Genomic DNA, 25188 nt, shown 5'->3' on the forward strand with positions numbered 1-25188 from the left:
TTGAAACATAGGCTTATAATGAAATTGCATGACACTCAGAACAATTTGTCAATCATAACTGACAAAGTTAACACAAAGCCGTAAAGTTCCCTCCATCTATACTGTAACACAAGATGCTTAAGATGTAGATAAAAGATGTGTGAAGCTACATGTGTATATGTGAGAGAAAGTGTGTCAGTGCAGCTAAATGACTGCTAGCACACGTTTGCGTGTAGGCCTATGCTAATGTGACCGTATGTGGGTGTTTTCACCTTTGTCTTAGGCTTTATATTTCTGTGTGTATGTGTTGTGTTTTAGAGGTTCACTGCCTTATTTACATAGGTTGATGTGTATGTGTGAAAAACACAACAAATACAAAGACAAAAAACATTGTGGCTACATACTAAAAAAAATAAACACTTATAAAATAAATACATTTTAAAATTGTTTTTACTTTTAGAATTTTAAACTTTGTTACTTCTTAAAGAAAAAATTATAATTTTTGCTAAAATCTACTTGTCATTTAAGGCGTTTTAAGATATTACAAAGTACTATTTGAAAGACACTGATGCCTTACAGTGACGTGTTTGGTCTCGTCCATAGCTCAACTCTGCCCTCTATCAGTCAATACAAATTATTGCATCAGATGATTTTATACAGTATAAAACTTATACATTCCACACAAAACAATGGGTAATCCTTAATTACAATACAACAATACACTAAGCACATGTGTTGACGCAGAAATCATGTTTATTTGTTTCACGTACATCACTATACAGAAGACCATGTTAATGTGGTGTGTTTGTGTCTTAAAAAATGCACTGTCTCTTTAAGGCCAGGGAAGAATGTTGTGGTTTTTGCCAGGGCGTTTAGAGCAGTGCCCCCGCAGTCACTCACACATGCCCAATTTCAGGCCAGCTCCCTGTCTCTACCATTTCTTTTGAAGTTGGCTTTATCCTTTCGGATAGATGTCTCATGTCATGTTGCGTGTCTACTTATTTGAGATTTTTCTCAATAAATTGGCAGTACAGCCCCACTCACTGGGCAAATTGAAAATATGTGGCTAGATTTGTTTTCATATTACAATTGCAAGTAGTATACAAACATATCAACTACTGCCTTCAGTAACTAAAATTACTCCAAAAGTTTTTTCTAATTAAAAAAATATATTTTTATAATAACTTTAATTAACAGTTAAATAACAAATTATATGATAAATATATAAACAAATGTAATATTTCTTAGTATTTGGCATGCTACGTCTCCCTTTTCCAATGAAAGCATGGACTCGGAATAGATTCTACAAGATGTAGGCCTATAAAATTTGGAATTTTCAATGGAATTTTCAAAGTAAAGGAAATCTGACCTTTTGTCCCCAGGTCATTATCACAAATGTCACTTAGCAATATTTTAATAAACATTTCTGTAATTAAGTATAGTGTTTATATTATATTTAAGTGAAAACAATCCCAGACTTTAACATAGTCTCAAATTTTAGCACCACATTATATGTATAACATATGCATCTGTTCTATTTTATACCCCTTTTGTTCTCGTATTTGTATGAACGGACATGACATAAACCTGCTCGCACGCTGAGATGTGACCAGATGTCCTGGGGAGTGATTCAAGTCAACCTTTTTCCATATGTGGATGTGTCACTGTAGCAATTTTAGATATATGCTTATTCATGTTATAGGCATCTGTCTCCTAGCTCCCAATTTCACAGACAGCTGCCACTGGTTTTAATCCCCTATAAACAATGACAGAATGCGTCACAAAGGTAGCTCACTGATACATAGCTTGAATGCACTGTAAGTCACTATGGAGAAAAGAATCAGCAAAATGCATAATTGTAATATAGCCATATTTGTGGCATCGTCTCCAATCATGGACCAGAGAACCCCCTAGTGGTGAAGAACCGACACAGCAAGCTGTGAATGAGACAAGGGATCAATAGTCTCCTGCTTTATTGGATCCAGATTTGACCGTCGGAGGCCACAGATGAATGAGTTTTGTAGTCTGGTGAGCGGCTCACGTCGAGTTCAGGCTGTCAGACACGTCTGGTGGGGGAACGGGGGCACGGAGGGGGGTGATCTTAAAGCAAATGCCTGAGAAAAAGAGCCCGGGACGGTAAACCCGAGAGTCCCCGGGAACAACGCGCTCTCTCACAGGGCCGCGCATGCGGAGAGAAATGAGAGGTGACAGCGGATTCATTTCACCCGCTGTTTGTCTTTAAGGGACCGCTAAAAGCCTGCTGAATGATGAGTGGTCAGAGGATTTATTGAGGAGAGATGATTTTAAATGTTTTCAGACGAGGTGTGCAGTCAAATGCTTGGAATTGCTATGGGATTTTCCCGCTGTGCTTTATTTCACCTGGTTAGTCAGCAATGATGCTCTGTGGTTTCACTGAAGGCCGCAGTATGAATTGAGAGTTGATATTGTAAATAAATGTGATGTCAAATTGTTAGTGCACTTTGTTGTTTCCCTTTGGATAAAACCGTCAGCTAAATCCATGAATATATGAGAGAACATTTAAAAAGGTCATTTGAAAGGTTTAGAAACATAATGAACCATGTGGATGAATAAAATCACCTATGATCAATTACTTATCAGTGATGTTCCTTATGGACTTAATTAATAGTTACTGCAAATGTTGGTGGAGATCAATTTAGCTTGCGTTATACTTTTGTGACGTCATCCACTTTCTATTATCGCGATAGCCGCTTATAACATAAGTAACCGCTAAAGGAAGTTTCAAACACATTAGGCCTAAATGTTTTTCTAATAATTTAAACAATATACACCAGCCTAAAGGAGGTGCACGTTTATTTGTGATTATCTGACAATGGTATTTAATGACTTCCTTTAATTTACAAATTAGTAGCCTACAGAGCAGCACCTTACAAAAATGATGGGGTCTTCAGATGATGTTCAGATGACGCACTCTCACTGCTCCTATTCAAGTTTTGTTGTTGTGAGTTATCAGAATCAAACCTTTTAAAACTGATACAGGCCTGTGTTGTGTGAAACTTTATTACTTTTAAAGAAATCTGACAACTGTGGTCGGCTGTTTATGTCTGAATTTGATTTATTCAAATGAAGGCTATGTCTATGCCATATGTATGGGGTCAATTGTCCCTTTGTTTGGATTGAATTTACAGCCATGGATAACTGGTATCCAAGAAAGTTCAGGACCTTCCGGTGTGTCCTTACTTTATAAATGCTCTCTTATGTATATAGCGACCATAGTGGTTTAATTTCCCTTTGCAAATTCTCATGACACGCATAAGTGGTCTACTGTTTGCACAGATATACTTTCCCAGGTCTTGTTTCACCTACCTGTGAATTTATATTGCAGATCGTGAATCTATAGAGAGGTCAGGCTGAGCGCATGAAATCTAAATGATGGTTAAAATACAGAGATCTTCTTTGCATTTCATTTACCTGCTAATAAGCAGAACGCTCTCCAAACAGCTTATAGTTTATGAACAACATCTACCCAACAGCATTCTATGTTTGGCTATACAGTATGCTATATTTCTGCTTTGAGAGTCTAATGTCAAATCACAATATTTTGGAGAATTTTGGATACTACTGAAAATACTGACATTAAGCAAATTGCTGTAGTAAGATAACAAATGTGTTATTGCTTGAATGCCTTATAGAGTATGGTTGAGTTTTCCAAAGCCCCTGAGTTTATCCTGTTGCGTGTGTGGGCCTTGACAGGGTTAGCGTGAAAAGAGCTCGAGCCCTGCCTTTACTAGTGCCGGCATCTCATTTACCCTTTCTCCCCTGAGAAAACAAAGAAATGTGGAAAATGAGCTATCTTCATCTCCTCTTCATCTCTGCTGCTCTCTTGCTCCTCCAGTTAAATAAATAAGACATTATGCTGGAGGACCCAGGCATTCATTACTAAATGCCTGATGTAATCAGAGGCGTCTGTATGTTTTTGCATATTCCTAAATAGATATTAGAGAGGTCCCAAGGGGGTGGAGTTAAAACTTTGAGATAAGTTTCTAGTACTAACACCAGCCACAGGGGCTGATCATAGATGGCATACAGGAATTCTGTTTGTGAGATGCCAGTTCTCATTAGAGGTATATATATATATATATATATATATATATATATATATATATATATATATATATATATATATATATATACTGTATATATATATATATATATATATATATATATATATACCCTCTTATTTTTTCTGTAATGCAAATTTGACCGGCAATAACCTTTAATTGGTCAAACAAATTGCTAAAAATGCACTAAAGGTAATAAATGTTGATAACAAAACAAAAAGTTGTCGTGGTAATATGAGGCTTAAATTTTGAGAGTTTTGTGAGTAGTCTGCCTCACTTTCACTAAACTTGCTTAAGGGCAAAACAGATGTCAATGATTTGATGAACAGTACACTCTTAAAAATAAAGGTGCTTTAAAGGTTCTTCACAGTGCTGCCATAAATTAACCACTTTTGGTTCCTTAAAGGTTATTTTTAAGAAGTATTTCTTTCATACCTTTTTTCCTGTAGCACCTTTTTACACTAAATAAAATATACAAAAGGTTTCTTCAGCTGTTTGCTGTTATTTAAGCCATTTAGCCACAAATGGTTTATGGCATCGTGAAGCACCTTTATTTTTTAATAGTGTATTTGAGTTGTGATTGTATTTCTTTATCACATTACCTGTAATAAGACTTTTTGTAATGTTGTGATAACAGCATCAAGCATTTCTATTGTATCTTTAATATTTTTAATTAGTTAAAAACCAATGAAGACACATTGGTCAATCAACATAAGGAACAATTGACAACGGGTGTTGAATTATTCGAAAATAATGCACACCCAAGGGGGTAATGCAGCCCTACAACGCACGTGTGCGTTATTTTCAAATTAATCAAAGGACTATACCGCATATACAACGGTTACCACAAACATTGTTCTGGTGGTTATTTTAAGGCTTTTGACAGGTTTAAGTATTCCTTTTGTCCAAAAAAAATAATCAAAACCCATGGCACATTTCTCAACCAATCAGAATAAAGCATTTAACAACCCCGTGGTATACAGTACATACACAATATTGGCTCTTTCACATTATAAGAAAGCCAAAAAAAACATTAAAAATTATGTCAGATCATTTTATTCTATACACTGGATGATATACTGCACAGCATAATTTTAAATATGCAGTTTGTAGACTCTTTAAAAAATGTGCTAAATAGAACTAAAAGCTAGTAATCACAGGGGAACCCTTTTTAGGGCTATAGCACCTCTGCAGAACCATAAGTGGTGCTAAAGCATGATTAAAGCACCACTTATGGTTCAAACTAGCACAATATTTTTTGTACAATGACAAACTTTATATGCACATGTCTTATAAAGTTTTGGACAAAAACGAAACAATAATATCATAGGCAACTAAAGCTACTGCTACATTGCAACAGTGCGTCCATATTTTGTGGTCTTTGTTGTGCGGGAAAAAAACAAAGGGCACATAAAATTTAAAGCGTAATTTTCTCATGAGGCTAATTAACTTATTACTCAACTAAGAATAAACTACTTTATATGATTGCAGTAAAGAATCAAGACAATGGAAGAAAACATCCCGTTTCTGAGAACTAACACTCACATTGTTGTTTATTTTCCTTCTCTCTCATCAGGCATTTGGATGGAAGTGCGTCATCCAGACATTGATCCTCAGTCCCATTTGTAAGATCCCGGGAGCAAATACACAGACAAGATATAGTTTTAAGAATAAAGTACAATTTTAATAACCACCCCATAAAAATGTCAAGATTGCGTTATTTTAATGTTACATTTTACATCTTGGACATGGCAGCTTGACATACCACATTGTGATGGTTGATGCTAGATGTGTTTCCTGTCTGGCTAAGGTGGCTGTTTCCTACTATTGTTTAAAAGAATTTATGTGATCTTACAGGAAAATGGCTTGCTGTTCGTTTTTAGAGTTTATAGGTTTACTCAATTCAAGTACATTTCTACAGATTTCTGTATATGAACAAGTCTTTCATTTTTGTTGCCACATTGGAGTTTTTACTTTTGGAACATTGCTATTCATTGACATTAATTGAAAAACTGTATAAAGTTTTGTGCAACTTTTAAACTTGAATTACATTATCCACGTTGCACTTTTAAAATAGTTAATTACTATAGCAATAAAAATACAATTATAATCACAAGCAGTAATTTATGAGCACCAAACCAACAAACAAATTAGGAGCTAATAAAACACAGATAAAGACATCAATATTTTACGACCAAATAGTCTTCGACCCGCCTTCACGTTAGATCAGTTATATGTCTTTATCAAGCGTTTGGTTTCTTGCTGAGTGCCAAGCGTCATGCACTAGCAGTTTCCCCACTGTAAACCTGCCGTTGTTACTTTGAAGGAGTTTTCGGGTGAGGAAATGGAGTTAGTGAAGTGCGCAGGGTCAACCTAACAGGAAAGAGACGCGTGGATCTGACATGAGCCCACTGAGTGTCTTCATCCTAATGTGATTCCTCGGGGAACCATAAGAAAGAAAAAAAAAAAGGAAATTTGTCAAAATTGCCTAGGAGGACAAAAGTAAGCATTTATTTCACGCAAATTATCAGAACGCCAAATGAACGTTTTTTGTTTGTTTGTTTGTTTTTTTACTGCCCTGACTTAAAAAAGTTAACAACACACGAGGCCAAAACATATAACTTTACATACAAAAGTGTGTTATTATTTATTATTTGGTGCTGTATATACTCAGATAATGGTAATAAATAAGTCAAACAATTGTCTTTCAGACCCGCACAGCATAATCGGATGTGATCCAGTGCGCAACAGGGCTTTATGCTTATTTTCCCTGTCTTTCTTTTTTTTTATGGCGCTGTTCTCATTTCAGTTAGATTTCCCTTATTTCATGGTTCAATGGATGTGCAGTTTCTTGCAGGCTGAGTCTGGGTTTTCTCATTGGTCAGCGAGCCGCCGCTCTCCCATCTCACTTTTCCATTCATACATCCCTCCTCTCCTCCACACACGCCTCCTCGAGATAACTCACACTTATTCGCGATAACCACTTTTCTTATAGATCGGACTAATTATTTAAGACTGGAAAACGGTTTAGCTGAAGTGACAGAAACGAGACAGGTGAGTAGGGATGTTATATTTAAAGAAAACTATGCTGCAAAACTCAGAGAAAGTTTGCAGCTGTCAGTTGCGCTGTGCATTTGCTTATATAGGTTGAACTGCAGTCATTTTATAGCCTACCCAGTTGATGTCGCTTTGCAATCGTCTCTTTTTATGTGTTTTTGCATTGCGTTTGAAACGTAAAAGTCACCGGTAGATTTACGGGGAACACATAAGCTGATAAAATTCACTGTAAGTCGCTTTGGATTAAAGCGTCTGCCAAATGCATGCATGTTACGCAAATGCATTCCATTGGTGCATGGATTGTTTTCGTTAAGATTTTTGTCCAGTGTGTTGGTTCTTTGCTCAATGTGTTGACAGCATGTAACACGTACACACTAGGGTGCTTCAGATGAAACACTAGAGGATCACGGTCCTCCTCGGAGGATAGACGACGCAGTTATTTAACAGTGCCCTCCAGTCACTTAATTGGCCACAGATGCGGATTTCTATGCTATTTAACCGTTTAGAAATTGGACGCATTTGGGAAAGTTTATGAGGCGAGCCCAGCTTTCGCCCGCAGGAGCCCGAGGTCTAACGCAGAGATTGCCTTCGAATATAAATAAAGCGAATTATACGACTCCTGATGTATTCATTACGGACCTTTTGTTCAGGTATAGGAATGACAACGTCTCGTTCCGTATCGCGATAACAGACAACGCACGAGTACGTTTTTATACCAATCATAAATATTATTGTGTGTCGCCTTTGTTATGTACAATTACAGTTCTTTGTTTTCCTCTTACGATTTACGTTTTCTTTTTCTATACATCGTGTTTATATGGCCATGTCGTATTTATCTATATCGTGTACAACATAATTTTCAACTTGATACGAAGTTATTTAAAAATAAAAAATTAATAAAACAGCCAAACTTCTCAAGGCCTTTTGGTGTGAGTATAGCCTATAGACCAGGATGCAGTGGTTATTAACTCTTTTATAACCCTGATATTCTTGATAACTCTTCTCATTTAATAAAAATTTTAAAAGAATGGTAGCATTTAGTGCACAATAAATTGAGAAAGTCTGTGTTTTAGGGAAAAATGAATGAGACCTAATGTTAATTCGTTTACGATATTTCAATTGTTGATTTTGAAATGACAATCACTCTGTTTGAGGAATGTTAAATAATGCTAGTGCCAGGCTGGTCTGTAATTGCAATGGCAAAAGACACCGTCCCCGAGCTGCCCTTTCACCCGAGACTTTGTAAGCTACACTTATTAAAGCGAAAAGTGTTTCAATATGTGGCTGGCCTTTGCAGGAACGTGACGAGGGGGTTGGGCTTATATTACTTTACCAATAGACTTGTCTTTTTTATTAAACATCTATTTATTATTATTCATAATATTATTATACGATAATCTATTTTTGCTGCTGTTGCTCTGTTATGGCTTACCACCACCTTTCTCCAGAATAGGTAATGAAAGAAAGGCCTATGCAAGTCAATCAGGAAACAGAAGCAAGTATTATTTTTAAACCTCGGGAGGCTGAAAGGTATAGGCTACGATTCTTCAACGAATAAACGCAGCTCTGTTTAACTGTTCCCCTCATACAAGCTCATGAACCAAATATGACCTTTTTTTTTGGATGGCTGGATGTACATTAATGGGATGGAAAGCAAGGTGCCCAAACCACTTGCATTACCTGTTGCTTTGCCAATGGTTTTAAAGTTCATACACGACGCTGCAGGTTTATGATATACACGAAGAATGCAAATAAAAACAAACCCGGTTACGGGGAGATAACGTTTTTGGCAAAATGAAAATATTACTGTAGGGCATGAAAAAAACTACTTAGAAACTGAGACATCAAATTTGAAAGAAAATGGCAAGCCGAGGGGAAATTGTTTCACAGTGGAATCCGTGTAATTCAGAAAAAGTAAATAAAATAACTTTTTGCAGTCTTGTGAGATGGCCCAAAATTAATGAATGAATGGTTGAAATGAATAAGATAATAATCGCATTCGTTGCTGTAACAGTGGTATAGCCTACAGCAAATTGTAGAAATAATTTTCTAATTTTAAATGTTTCGGATTTAGCCGGATGGAAAAAGCCAAAGCTATTTTGATGGAGGGGGGTACATCTGAAGTTGCTTTTTTCGTTTTAGCTTTGGGTTGAATTTGGGATACTTTAAATGTTATATAATAAATAAATTAATTTATTTATTGTTGACATTTATATGTGTATTTATTCGTTTTGAGGCAGTCTGATTTTTCTCTTTAATGACCTTTGTATTTCTTTTTTAAAGGGGCCGTGAAGTGAACATCACACATTTCCGGGCTCCCTGTCCAATGAAAATGTTTCAGACCGTCCCCGACACTTCGTCTTACGTCAAGGTAAGACAACATCGTCAATACGAGCAGGTAATGTCGGAGGAAACAGACTTAAACTTCTTAATTGCCCTTTTCCTCTTCCAAGTTACATTGGTGACTGATGTAAATGGGTTGTGAAAACGCGGTTTTCCTGATCCACTCTTGTCATATTTGACATCTCTGAGTGTGTAGTGTCTCACCAACTTATTCTTAAATTAGATGTTTTTTTTTTTGCCTATAAACGAGGAAGGGATTGGCCATCCGCGACCTTCTGAGATGTTGCTTTTTGCACGTTTATTGTATTTGACGTAGTGCATTTTTCTGTCTCTCTCATGCTCTTAAAGAATGTAAACATTGCAAATGGCAGACATCTGTTTTTTGAAAAACTACCATGCATTAGTGAATTTTCCATATAGACCGTTTACAGTCATACCAATTCAAGCTGGTTTTGAGTTTAAGGAATATCTGCAAATGGGATGTTAGTCCACCAAACCAAAACTAGACCTATACAGCCTGATTACAATGCCACAATAATTATACCCACTAACTCATTTGCTCAATTTGGTACTTACATGGGGTTATATTCCTTTCTATTAAAGGTATGTTATATTATCACTGACTGACAGGTTTGGGCGGTTACTCGGTTATTTATGGCAGAGTGCCACTGCAATAACTTTAATGTATCAAAAAGCTTAGTGCACTGCGCACAGACAGAGCTATGAAAATGAAGTATTGTGCCTGCTAAAGTCATTCATTATATCTTTACAATCAGCATACTTTCCAGAGCAGAGTTGTTATGTTATGGAGACTTATTGCCCCCCTACATAAGGGAGCTTTTCATGCAAACGCTATAGTTTGTGTTCCTCCACAGAGGGGCTGAGTTTCACAGTCCCACGAACAGCCCTCGATTTGTTTCGAGACATTAGCTGCGGAGGAATGTTGAGGGAAAACCTTCTCTTTGAAAATCAGCTTCACGGAATAATAAATAGTGCAGTGAATAGCAGTCGGCTTGGGCTAAGTAGCCTACAAACAAAGAAAAAACGCGAGCAAAATGTATTTATTATTATTATTATTATTATTATTATTAATAATAATAATATTATTAGCAGTAGTATTAGTATTTATTGTTGTTGTTGTTATTATTTATTAAATACTTATTACACATTATAATTTATAATAATAATGACAATTAATAATAATAATAATAATAATAATAATAATACTTATAATAATAATTATTATTATTATTATTTTATTTTGTTGATTGTTAGCATTATTTTAAACATTGTTAATACTCAAGGGATGCCAACAGATAGGTCTATTCCTTCAATTTGCCCCGCCATGGTATTTGTACTTTGTGAGTTATTGTTGGTGGAAGGTTTTGCTATTATTTTTATTCATGTATTTATTTTACGAATGTTGCATGTAACAGTCAAAATGTATGTTGTTGCTATTTGGCAGAATTTGGGTTTTAAGAAAAAAAAAAACAGTTTCAAAGAAATAATTCGGCTTCAAGAATTCAAGCGAAGCTACGGTCCAGCTAGTGCTTTTGTTTGGTTAAGGCCGGGCGAGACTAGGGCTCTCCAATAAAAATAAATCTCAAATTAATTATGGCCTGGAGCAGGAGGCCAGACAGTATAGTGTTGTGTGCTGCAGTCTCCATTTTTTCGACGTGCCTGTCTTTCTCAGCTCGTGAGAGAAGAGGGGCTCGTGACTGTCTCGAGCAACCTGAGAAGCATGATTCCTATCAGGACAGCCGAGCGGTTTTTATATCTCAGATGTTTGCCACAAAACCAGATCACCGTCTCATCCTCACCATTTTCATGCAATGTGCACATCTACGGACAATAGACTGATGTTTTTTGTATAAATTACGCACTGTATTATCTTTAGATGTATAACTTAGACGATCATAAAACCTAGACGTCTAGATCGGTTACCGTCAGGTAATAAATGTATGGCCAAAAGTCAATTTAGCACGTTGTTCCCACAAAGGTTCTCACCATTTTCTCTCTTGCTTTAAACATGAGGAAACCTCTAGTCTCACTATTGGTTAAATCTTGCTTCAGCACTTTTCCAGTAGCGTTGGGCCACTGGCTTCCCACAGGTCGTGGTTGGGAGAAATGGCTGGCTGTCAAGCTCCAGCGTAGAGCCAGATGTTCTGTGGCTCACTACATAAACCAACATGCATCTGTTTATTGGCCTTTCAAAATGTTTGTTACCGCTGGACTCATAATGACCTGGGCAAGTGCCACGCGGGAGAAGAGGCTGATTTTCTATGTTTAATGATGCACCTAATAAAAATATTTGTTACATAAATAAAAACAGAAAATGTATTTTTAAGGTGTTATCGTTACAAAAGGCGGACCCTAGACTGTTAATGACTGTTGTCATCAAAATAGACATGCAACCTGTTTATTTCTATAGGATTACGCAGCACAAGACATTTCAGAATAAGTTTGAGTATGTTTAACTGTGTTCACTGTTTATCTGATATATAGTTTAACATCAAGTAAAGAGACGTCTCATTTATAATAATCGAGATGGAGCCCATAAAACATAATTATAGTGTCATTAGTGACCCCTCTCCACCAGATCTCCGTCTCGTCATGCGCTCAGAGATAATGGTGTTTTAATTAAAAAAATGGTGGAGTCTAAGCGGCCCCTCTAGGGAAACATATGTTTCAGCTATCAGGTCCCACGCTCAGTGAAAATGATGTCCACCCCTCCTCTGTAATGCACATGTCCCAAAACCTGATATAATTATCAAAATTTTGCATTTCACTAATACGAATGCTAAATGGTTAGCTTGGACTAAAATTCAATTTTCTTATCTTCTGCCTTACTGCTCCTATCAAAATTTTCCAGTCACTGCATCACAAATACAAATCACAGAAATTTGTTGATAAGTGCCACCGCCGTTTATTTGAATGCAAGGGAAACTATATTTCGCGCACTAGAGAGAGAGAGAGAGAGAGAGAGAGAGAGAGAGAGAGAGAGAGAGAGGAGAGAGAGAGAGAGAGAGAGAGAGAGAGAGAGAGAGAGAGAGAGAGAGGCCCTGACTAGAAATGGTTAAACAAGGTGTCTCCGTTAATTACTGTGCAGGCCTCAGGCAGGAGAAGCCTTGACCCCTAGCAGGATCCAGATGTGGTGCTCTCGAGGGGGGCTTTCCCCCTCTAGACCCCCAAGTCGCAAACAGCACAAGCAAACCGGCGCAGACTCAGTCTCGCACCCCCAGGCACGACCCTATCGGTCAGGGGGTCTATAAGAATCCGGGGTATGGTCAGATTTGGTTTTTCACTGGTTGCGTATGTGCGAGGTAATAACTCGCCGGAATTAGCGAAGGCTCTTTCAGTGCGTAACCAAAAATGTATAAGGGGTGGGAATTTACAAAGGAGCATCCACACAGCTGCTATATCATAATAATAAAGGATGTGTAGTTTGACGCTACATTGCAAGGTTTATTCGTTACTAACAACACATTTATAGTTTACAGTTATTTACAGGAAAAAAATATAATTCACTGTATTTTTTGCATCTTACAATGCATTCAAGTTATACATTTTATCACTATGTGTGTTTTCTGGGTATCGAACTATTGACTTTTGATTTGCCAGCGCAATGCGTCTCCAGCACAGTTACAATGTTAAAATGCATCCTATAATTTTTCTTTATCATCAACGAAGGCAAGAAATATGTGGATCCATGTGTTGTTGATTTTTGAGAATTGTTGAACAACAAGCACGGGAGAGAGGTATCAGTCTCTGTATGTGGAACACAGCCTCAGAGCAATAGAGATTGCTGTGGATACAGAGGTGCGCATATGCAGGAGAGCAGGCGCACACGTGTGGAGCAGACTGACTCGGCGCTGTGTGCTTCAGTTTTATTAATGGAAGCCCGTTTAAGGACTGAAAACCCCCACAGAGGTTCGGATAGACTTTTCACATGCTTCACTATATAGCTAGACTTAGTATGCGTATTAACAGCTGAAAACCGAGTCTTGTATGATACTAGATTTTTAAAAATGATCTCGTAAATGCCAATAGACTGCATAGCCTAATTATTTGCATTATTGAAGAGGTTTTTACCCGCATTCCTCAAAAATCTTAATATGTTTTTATTCGATTAATTTGTATTTTATTTATTTGTCAGTTTCCTGTTATTGTAAGCTTTTATACTAAATGTATTTTTACCATACTACCCATCTAATAATGCGTTATGCAGACCTAATATTTCCACCAAATCCTCTATAATATTTTGGGGGGGCTGGTGGGGAAAGAAAAGCGTGCAACATATGTAAAGAGCTGGCAGGCATTCTGTAAATATTTCCAGGCAAAAACATGTACAAAGGAAAGAAACGCTATTGTTTTGGTGTCTTATCTCATCGGGACAAGTATCCTGCTTTTGGGTGCCGTCATGAAGGCAGGGCCAGTGACAAACACACACACACACACACGCATACACACACGCACACACGGCTTCCTTCTCAGGCGCAGTGACTTCACTTCCCAAATTTAGAGGAAAAAAACCATCCGGCGAAACTGTCTCTGTCTCTCCGCCACATATCGGAGGCTGGAATTAATTCAGACGCGTGTCATGTTCGGAATATCGTCGGGATCCATTGAAAATTGCGCAAAATGGACGGAACTATTAAGGTAAGAGCGGAGGAGAGCGGTCTTTCTGAGATGGATAGAGTTTGAGAGCGTTAGACGTTTGACTTCTGCCTGCCTGAAGCTTTTCAGCCGCGCTCCGGTCAGAGATTTCCTACGGCTTTCCTACTTTTTTTTCTTTTCTTTTTCGTCGAAACTTTGTTGAAATCTATAGCGGAGGATGCGGAACTTTACACGCACACACACTTGGACACTTAGGAAGAAAAAACTTGGATCAAACGCAGGTCTAGACGCGCTGTTTGCGATGGAGTAAAACTGTTTTGTCAGTAAAACAATGCGTGTCTATGTTGAGAATGTTAAATGTCTGGATTTTTTGTATATTGCTGTGTTCGTACGCATTTTGGCGCAGCGGTTTATATAAATCACAAAGCTTTAGGCTGGAGATGTGGCTGCGCACTTTGAGTGGCACCGTGCCGAGGTTTTCCAACCATTCATATAGTACAAAACCCGAGCCCACCCACAATAAAATATTACTGCACAACCTTTCCCTTCTTTTGGTATCTGACAACAATCACTATACGATACTCTTGAATGGGGTTTAGTCTCTTAAACAGTAGGCTGCTTTCTGACAGCTAACTAAAAAGTTTTTTTTTTCCCCACAGTGTACCGTTACTCTGGGCATTTTTGATGGTTAGTCATAGTTGAGTTTTCTTATGCAAATATTATTCATCACATACCGCTTGTTATTGACTGAAAAAAGTTTAACAATAGTTTCATAATAACCCCCAAATAATGTAACCCTGTGATTGTAGACTTTTGTCTGGAGGGGAGGGCAGCAAATTTAATCTCTCTCTCTCTCTCTCTCTCTCTCTCTCTCTCTCTCTCTCTCTCTCTCTCTCTCTCTCTCTCTCTCTCTCTCTCTCTCTCTCTCTCTCTCTCTCTCTCTCTCTCTCTCTCTCTCTCTCTCTCTCTCTCTCTCTCTTTTGCGGTCATATAAGTGGTTTTGGGTGTGGTATATGTTTGGGACCGTACACATCATGCTTATGTTAGATTTTATCATGTTAAATAGACTGTTTCGATTGCATAGGGGTGAATAAGGACATCAGAAGAGATATGCTTTTATCTGGCAACACTCTTTACACAAACAATGTCGGTTTGATATTTTAAAGCATTAAGCAATTGTGTTGTTACATCATTAAAATAATCTGCTGTTTTATTATTATTATTATTATTGCCTATTATATTATTTGTATTATTGTTAATATTGCCTATTATTACACGATTATTACATTACTATTATTACATGATTTTGAAAATTATATATAATTAAGTATTAATTTAATCGAAACTATTTCTAATAAATAAACTGGAAGAATTTGTCAATAAACAAAGAAAACATCTCTTGATTTTAGCTGTGCACCACTTTACAATGGGGGATCTCAATCGACGGGTATTTCCTGTTCCACACAATCTGGTTTCCTGTCAGGTTTCCTTTTCCTCTTAAAAACAAAAGACAGGAATGTCCTCTGTATAAAATAGCCCCATGTTTTAAATAGGATGCAAACATCGGCATTTAATGACGCATCTTCTGCACAGACAATGATGATTCCTGCTGTTCACCTTTAATGTATTACACAGTCTTTTAAGTTACGCTGTTGGGAATATGGCTGTGCAATTTCTAGTAATCCATAACGCACGGTAGCACAATAGCCTCCATGTATTATATGTAATATTATCAGCAGTGCAATGTTGGTACCTCACCATAAATCTACACCAGCAAACCACCGAGTGCCTGAGGTTCTGCATGCTTCAAGTGAGCCATGCAGGCACGGCCAATTTATGGCCTGAGGTAAATGGCACCTTTGTGAGTATTTTAACCTCATTGTAATAAGATGCTTGGCTCAAAGTTTGTGACCGTCGCTAAGCAGTGCTAAGTTTCGTAGAGTGCAAGCAGTTTTGCATTTTGACAGGGCCGTCCCTGTGTGTATACGAGTGTTAGCGTGGAATTAGATTTTCCTATTTTTACAACCCTCTGTAATCTTGGGAAAGACTGACTGCCAATCATGAATTATATGGTGTAGGCTGATATGTCTGCATGTAAGTAATGTGTCACAGTCATAATAGCAGTTCTGGCCTTATCTGGCACCATAGAGGCATTCCTCAACTCTGCCACACTTATCATGCCACAAGCCTTCTGCTGTGAGCCACCCCGATACTGTCCACAGTCCGCTGATCAAATTGATGGCGACTGTCACAAAATTTCAAATACTAAAGGGGAAAAAAGACTAGCTGAGTGATGGTTGAATATCCCAAGATTTTCGTTGTTATGGATGGGATTTTTTATTTAAAAAGTACTAGCAACACAATTTGAAGATGACAATTCCATGTCAGAGATGCATTTGAATGTGATATGACCTAAAAAAAAAAAACCTAAAACAACGTAAAGCTCCAAATTCAGCCTTTCACCATCACTATCTTTTGGTATCTTTTCTCCATATTTCAGATATTTCCTTTAGAAAAGAAGCTTATCTTTTTAAAAAGTGAATCTATTCATTTACCTATTAGGAATAAATTTCAGGCAACATGGTTTTACAGCGGGAAACAAGGCAATGGTCTAAAGAAACCCGAAAGACTTGAATAAATGTGACTTTTAGCAGTGAATGGGATGAAGAACATCCATGAAGAAGATGATGGCATGCACGTGTAGACATTGCTCTCTCCAGAGGGGCCTGTCTGCAGCGTTTGTTTTCTTTAATAAAACTACATCACCCCAGCTGAGCGCTTGCAATGAGAGCAAATGTAGAAGTGACCTTGGACAGATGTTTGTGCCTCTGTTCTGTCTCACATACGAGTCATGATCAGGACAAAGACTGAAAAAATAATTACTTTATTTCCTTGAAGAAGTATTAAAATGTCACTATTGAAAATGGTAGTCGGGATATTGTTTAATATTATTTCCTTAAAATCAAAATTGGCACTATTTACTTGAGATGCAATTATTCGCTTTTTAGAACCATGTTCCTGTTCGGCTGATGTCACGTCTCTTACTTTTTAAACCCCTCCAGTTCAAATTCCAATTTTCAAAATCACATATCATAACATTGCATTCACAGTCCCAGTAACCTTATGTACCATCCTACATTTTTAGAAATATGTCAGATTCAGTAAAGCAGGTCACGAATGGCTTTCCATGTTGACTTCTAGATGTTTTTCACGTTTCCATGGCAGTGGTGTGGTCATGTATAAGCAATCAGTCGCGCAGCTCGATTTGAACCTGCGTCGACGAAAGATCTGCCCTTTAGCAAGTAACTAATGTGCTTAAAATTGATTACACGTGATGTACAGAAATGGGTTGGGTTTCATTGAGAAGCATTAATATCGTTTCTACCTTTTTACCCTACAGGAGGCACTGTCAGTGGTGAGTGAAGACCAGTCTCTGTTTGAGCCTCCTTACGCTGCTGCCGCTCCATTACCCAAGACAGACATGACTGCGTCCGGCGCACAGGATTACGGACAGCCCCACAAGATCAACCCTCTTCCCCCCCAGCAGGAATGGATCAACCAGCCTGTCCGGGTCAATGTCAAACGAGAATATGATCACATGAATGGATCCAGGTATAGTGGATTGAATGTGTTTGCCAATTGAATTAACCAAATGCTTTTCGAGGCGAGTGTAGATTTGTTGTTTTTCATTTGGATTCAACGTAATTCGCATTCTGTGACTTCTGTATTCTGGGTAAAAATTGCTGTGTACTAAAAAGAAGTCATTTTCAAATCTTATTTCTGTGCACTTGTTAGCATGATGTTTGTGATTGTTGTTCTTTCTAAAAATAAGCAGTAGTGATGCAAGCTCTGTCTCTGTTTTTCTCTTGTTTTCTGTCTAGCAGAGAGTCCCCGGTGGACTGTAGTGTGGCTAAATGCAATAAGATGGTCGGTGGGACTGATGCATCTCAGATGAACTATACTGGCTACATGGACGATAAGAATGCTCCGCCCCCAAACATGACAACCAATGAGAGGAGAGTTATTGTCCCAGCAGGTATCCACAGTTCTTTTACACATGAATAAAAAAGTAAATTTGCTCACAGTCTTATAAATTTAGGTATACCTGAATAATTATGTTAACTTAGTAAACGTATGCTGATATACTCAATGATTTGATTTCACATTGATTTCATCTTTGACATGACCTTACTCAGTCAATATTAAAGATATTGAGGTAAAATGTTTCCAGAAAGTTTTGCTCTACATAATTTTATGTTATAAACAGTAAATAAACAAAAGACTTTAGCTGGGTTTTCACTAGTTTCAGCCTCAAACATTTGATGCATACAGCACGCTAAATCCCAAAGTATAGTCTGTTTACTTGTATGTGAACATGCGCACACGGTTGAACCCAGCTTTGCAAAGCATAGTTTATTTAACTTGTATATGTAACTTGTGCATCTTCTGGGCAAATACTACATTCTGCTGTACCTGCATGAACAACCTACGCGTACAATGTACGCAGTGTTTCAAAAATGTGGCGGTGCGCGTACAGTACGTACACTCTATTGATGAAGAAAAGTACGCAAAGCACACTGTAAGCAAACCCTCGCGTATGCGCAAAAAAATTACCTTACTTTGGCCTTTATTTGGATACACTTCAGCAGCTTTGAAGTCATCCTCTGAATGTTTGAATTATACAGGATTTCCTGAAGAAACTTGTGTCGTGTTTTTTAACGGTCGTTCCTGAAACAACGCAATGCTTAAAAGTATACGAGGTTCAAGGCATAAAGACTTTAAAAGACGTCCAAGAGTTTTGCTTGACGCAATTTGTGGAAACTAAAAGAGATATTTTAAGGGGAACATTTCACTTTTTTAAAATGTCGAATAAATGTGTCCCCAGAGTATGTATGTAAAGTTCTAGCTCAATATTTATATTATATTATATAATTTTTATAACATGATAAAATTGCCACTTTGTAGGTGTGAGCATAAATGTGCAGTTTTTGGGTGTGTCCTTATAAATGCAAATGAGTTGATCTCTGCACTAAATGGCAGTGTCGTGGTTGGATAGGGCAGATTAAGGGGTGGTATTTTCCCCTTCTGACATCACAAGGGGAGCCAAATTTCAATGACCTACTTTTTCACATGCTTGCAGAGAATGGTTTACCAAAAGTTACTGGGTTGATCTTTTTCTTATTTTCTAGGTTGATAGAAGCACTGGGGACCCAATTATAGCACTTAAACATGAAAAAAGTCAGATAAGTTGTTCGTGAATGAACGATTTACTGGTTTTACACTGATATGTTATTGTCGAGACATTTCCTTATCCCTAAACATGACGTGGCACAACGTGAATTGTGATTGATTGCTTTACATGGCCTCTTGACCAATCAAAGCAGCTCCCGGACCTTCAGTATGAAGTGACTGGGTCACAAATGCCACCATTATTGCGTAAATTACACTTTTACCTTAAATTCATATTGCTTAAACCAAGCTACTTTACCTTTATTTTGTATTTGTCATTTCAGACCCTTCTCTCTGGTCTCCAGACCACGTACGGCAGTGGTTAGACTGGGCCATTAAAGAGTATGGTCTTCAGGAGATCGACACGGCCATGTTCCATAACACAGATGGAAAAGAACTTTGCAAGATGAGCAAAGAGGACTTCCTGCGCCTTACCACCGTTTATAACGCAGAGGTCCTTCTCCAACATCTCAATTACCTCAGGGAAAGTAAGTCAACCGCCTTTTGTTATCTTTTAAGACATGTTAAGATTAGGGACTCTCAATGTTTCTGTCGTCTTAATAGCTGCTGTGAACTTGGCTTTTGGCATTACAGATGTGGAATGTCAGATTTAAGTTGGAATTATGTCAGTCTGTCTTCATCATGTAAGAATACTTGGTTGGTTATAAATAGTCTAGACATAGTTTAGAGAGGTTTTGCAAGACTTTCTGTTCTCCTGATTTACTGTTTTCCATATAAAATCACCATACAATCTCAGAAATAAAGGTACAAAAGTTGTCACTAGGACAGTACCTATTCAAAAAAGTAAACCTTTGTACCTAAAAAGTGCATATTAGTACTTCAAAGGACATATTGGCAGTTCAAAGATACATATTTTTTACCTACATGGTACATATTAGGACCTTTTTTAAAGGGTACTGCCCCAGTGACATCTTTATACCTTTATTTTTGACAGTGTATATATTCTGTAAAAAATATAATCTTGATATCTTGAATATTGACTGATCATTGACCTTGATGCTCCTCATAATTCAATCAAGACTTTAGCCTACATATCACAGACAGTGTCACAAACATATTTATATTTTGATAATTTTATTCTCTGTAATGTGACGTGACCTCCAAAGATGTTCTTGTGATAAAGTTAAATTGTTTTGTGCATGACTAAATGACAATTGGATCACTAATGTCAAATTAGTTGCAATGGTCTGATGGCAGATGTCTTAAAAAAAACATCTCAATAGCAAATTCACTAAAAATGTCCCCAAAGAGCTGTTTGAATGTTTGTTTATGAGTATTTATGAGGTGCCAAGCAACAGACCAATAAATTGTTCCCAAACTATTTAGAAAAGCTTTTATTAATTTGCCGCAACAGTAAAACTAATTGAAGCTAGTTTAAACAGTGACTGTCAATGCAAGAAATTCAGTCAAAACGGTTGTGAGGTTTATCCCACATGGTTTTTGACACGCCATGGCTCAGTCACTCCAGCCACACTGAGATCATCTGTCAAACTTACAACATTTTATAAGATGTTTTTTAATAGTTTGCATGCTTTGCTTGTTTTAGGACTCTGCTTGTTTGTAGCCTGAATGACTTAAGTAAATGAAAGGCCCTGCTTGCCGTTTCAGTCGTGAAGATTGTGAATTTAGCAAGTATTGCATCCAGAGCATCTCCCCCCGAGTGCTTTCAGACTTGGAGAGATGAAACCCAGGTGCATGGCCTCAGGAGACTGGCCATTCAGGCCTCTGCCTACACATTGCACGAGAAAGTTTATCCCTAATTTACAACAGAGGCATCTTGCCCCCTTTCTCGTCCAAGAGTTTTTTTATGTTATAGCCTGCGTGTTTTGGCAGGGATCCCACGGCTTTGGAAAAAAACGTAGCCCACTCATCCGCTTGAATACATCAGTCTATCAGTACATCTGCGCAGGCATCATCGTCTAAACTTTAAAGAGCATGTTTGCCCTAAGCATTGCTCTCTGATCACTCATAAGGCGTTGTTTGCACGAGAGCCATAGGCGCAGCCGCGCGTCAGTAAACAGATGCTAGCTGCCCGTTCCCCGAAAGGTCGCTTTGGATGCAGTTTGCTCGGATGGTGAGACCAGCTGGCTCATCCAAACATTATGACAGCAGCTCAGTTTTGAGGTGGGTGGAGTCCCAACAGGGCAGAGTGGTTTAAAACGGTCCTCCTTAAATAGTGATGGATTTTGCTGTGAGGTAATGGGAACTTTATTCCGTGGGTGTCAACAGTTTTGTGCTGGTGGCCAGGCTGTGGGCCTGCATGCAGGCTCGACGTTTAACAGAGAGCCATTGTAAGTGTTAGGGCAGAACCCAGTCTGTCTGTGAGCCGTCAGTTTGGTTTTTTAAGAGGACTCGGTCGCTGGGTTTTCATTAGGGATATTGCCGCGGGACGGAGCCAGAGCTTACACGCAGGGCGCTGCGGATCTGCCTTCCGCCCTTTCTTTGATTTAGCCACTGTGTGTTTTGGAAACAGAAGAAATGATTCGTAATCCTCCACTCCTCCATTTGTATTGGCTTGGAAGGCATCCCGAGAAAAAAATAATAATATCAAATAATATGAGGGATGCGATTGTCCTTTCTACCGAAGGTCATTTGCTGTGAAACCCAAGACATTTGGATGACCATATACCTGTACACTAGCCAAGTTTTCTCTCAACCCCTGGGGCTCAGGGTTTATAGGCAAAGCTCATCAATTTCTTTACGCAATCCAAACGAACACACCTCGCCTGGGTCCATAAACACACGCCTGTTGCATGTTTCCTGTGCCTGCCGTCTGCGAATGTGACAGTTCACGAATGTGTAGATGCTGTGCTGTTTACATGGAGTCCGATTAACATTCTTGTTTGTCATTAAGCCTATACACAGAGGAAAAGAGCAGAGACGGGTCCCGCCTCAGGCCACACTGCAAGCAAACACTGACTCGTATGCAAAATACACACATATCATAGCAGACCGTGTTTCGTTTCTGTAACCCAGCATTGGTCAGTACATTATATTAGCCACGGTGAGGTTTGCAGGGCTGATATCTGTATGTTTTTTTTAGCTGTGCTGTTGGTCAATTGTGCAGATTTATTAGAGATTGCTGCCCACTGAAATGTGCTTTCAATTTGGACGCAATTTGAGAATTTGTTGGAATTTCAGCGCAGGGAGGGGGGTCACGTTGAACGGCTGCCTTTATTTTGACTTACCAACTCTGAATGAAAAGGTGCGTGTGCTGGAAAGGTCACAGAGTAAGAGATATGCTTGCATAAGCACATATGCAGACACAGACACACACGCACAGAGACACTGTACATTTTTAGATATACGCTTGCTGTTAACATGGGTCAATGATGTGGCAATAAATGCAGATAGAAAATGTGGCTTAAAGCTGAAGTGGTGGTAACTTTTTCTCATATTTAAAAATATCACAGAGAAGACCCCTGTAGATTTTTTTAAAATACATTGTAGTCCCTTTCACACATACAGTCTTTACTGGTAATTTACTGGTAAATTGCAGTTAACAGTTCATGTGTGAACAGAACCTTTCTGGTAAATCAGTGCTGCCAATTTACCAGTAAGAGAGGTTGTAAGATTACAAGTAATTTACTGGTAAGTGCTATGTGTGAATGGAAAAATAAGGATTACCGGCATTTAAAAATGGATGACGTCAGAACGCGCTGACAGCTTGGGGCCAATCATAATGTTTTGATACTGATGACGCGTTTAGCACCGCACTGTTTACGGACGTTTCCACATGCACGCTGCTTAAAGTTGAGCACACCTAAAGTTAACCTCCATGTTTCTTTACCAAAGTTGTTTATAACAGCTTACCATCTATTTGCCGAATTGCCCACGTCCTTCGCACACCCTAATGAAGCCTAATGTGTAAACATTACTGCCGTTCAAGACGCAGGTTGCGACTCTTCCCCAGTTCAGTAATCTAGTGCAATGTTGTTTGGTCACGAGCAACTGCGCGACTGTCAGCATTTGCCTAAGAAGTGAAAACAACAAAATACGGACCGTGGATATGTAGTCATAACGCGCCACTGTTTACAAAAACAACACTGAGCTCGCTGCTCATTTAGAGGTAACTTCCGGTTTCTCACCGAGTTTACCGGTATTTTGATACTGATGTGTGCATAATATCTTACTAGTAAAAAGATGGAACGTCACTTGCGTGTGTGAACAGCACATATTTTTATTTACTTATTTAATTCTTTCAAGTAAATTCATGGTAATTACTGTGTGTAAGAGGCTACTGACTCACACACATATAAGTAACAGCAGTTATTCTCTTCAGTGCTGCAGGTTTGCTGGTAGTTATGTGACAGAATGGTCACAGTGATATTCAGAGACGGTAATGGTTTACACAGACCATAGACATATGGACAGCTTATTCTCTCTCTCCCCCTTCTCACAAGATTTTATTGATCTATTCCATTTGTGGTGGATTATCGCATGAGCTGGATATTTCAGCACCTCCTGCAATAGCGACTTGAGGTTTTGTGTATCTCTGCTACTATATAACCTTTTATGTTTGCTGACTTAGCATATTAACGTCTGAGTAAGAGTATTAAAAACAAGCTCGCGGGTACAAAATCATATAGGGGAGAGTGGGGCACAACCTAACGCTTTTTGGTTTTGGCTCAATCATTGAAAAAATATTTGAGTTTGATTATATTTTTACACAAGCAATACACACATATCTGCTACAAATGAACATTTGAAAGTGTTTCTAGTACTTATCATTCTTGGACAATTAAATCAAACGTGACAGAAGTGCGAACGTTAAAACTTACCCCATAGGTGGGGTTAATTGTAACAGGCAGGGGGTTAGTTAACACTTGCTAAAAATTAAGTTGCAGGCTAATATTTCAATACTATTTTGTCTATATACTTAAAGTGGATTTTGTTTATATATCTGTCTATAATAGACAAGTATCCACACTGTATTTATTCATCCAGCCCTTTTCTAACAATAGTTCAATTATAAATGGAAACAAATTTCTAAACATGTGAGAAAAAGCAGCACAATTATGACAAAAACAACACATTTTTATATGTGATCCAGTCTGTAAAAACCATACTAAAGTCTCAAAATCAAATTCTGTGATAATGAAAATCAAAGTCTGATTTTAGCCATTCATTTCATTATGATTTTAATCTTTGACGTGACCTTATTCAATCAATATTAAAGATATGAACAAAAATCCATTTTGACGCTAACGCTAGCGGTTTTCATATCGTTACTGCTGAGGGGTTAGTTGTAACACAGCGTTACAACTAACCCCGCTGGGTGAACATATTTTCAAACCCACCAAAAAAGTTGCTAAGAGCTGCAGACATATTTCAAAATGATGCTATGTTTTAGTCAACAAGACACTGATTAATATGACATAACATTGGATTTGGTATCTTACACACCCAGCGTAACACTCAGAAACCAAAAAAAAAACATGATGACAAAAGTTATTTACATGACACCAAAACACTTGTTCATCAATAACTCTCTGGAAAAACATGATCACTTTCCATAAATTTGTGAGAGACAAATACCAAAAAAACCGAATTGCTCAACCCTGTGCAACAATGTAAACGGTCCGTGTTACAACTTAGATTTTGCCCCGCGCACCCATATACTTTTATATATTTCAGTGTATATATCATACAAATTATTATGAATTTTTAACCCATCGCTGGGTCACAAAGGGTCAAACCCAACCCATTGGGTTGTAATTTATCCTATGCTGGGTTGTTTCAACCTAAAGTGTTGGGTTGTTTTATTGTTGGGACAACAGTAAACATTTTCTGGATTAATTTAACCTATCGGTTGGGTTCATCTCTTTTTGACCCAATGCTG

General features: G+C 38.0%; 1 protein-coding gene across 6 annotated transcripts in view; it reads left to right on the plus strand.

Annotated features, from left to right (window-relative positions):
- The first annotated feature begins 6998 nt into the window (after positions 1–6998).
- The window catches only part of fli1 (Fli-1 proto-oncogene, ETS transcription factor), a 33336-nt gene continuing 15146 nt past the window's right edge, over positions 6999–25188 (plus strand). The window contains exons 1-5 of one of the 6 annotated variants that reach the window (XM_065279332.2): positions 6999–7133; positions 9420–9534; positions 17497–17708; positions 17978–18132; positions 19610–19813. In XM_065279332.2, the coding sequence (XP_065135404.2) occupies positions 9463–9534; positions 17497–17708; positions 17978–18132; positions 19610–19813 (643 nt within the window). In that variant the 5' untranslated portion in view covers positions 6999–7133; positions 9420–9462. Of the gene's footprint in view, positions 7134–9419; positions 9535–13950; positions 14139–17496; positions 17709–17977; positions 18133–19609; positions 19814–25188 lie in introns of those variants that run through there. The other 5 variants (XM_065279334.2, XM_065279333.2, XM_065279335.2 and 2 more) reach the window with 5 other exon arrangements.

Source organism: Paramisgurnus dabryanus, chromosome 9 (genome assembly GCF_030506205.2).
Source record: "Paramisgurnus dabryanus chromosome 9, PD_genome_1.1, whole genome shotgun sequence".
NCBI lineage: Eukaryota > Metazoa > Chordata > Actinopteri > Cypriniformes > Cobitidae > Paramisgurnus > Paramisgurnus dabryanus.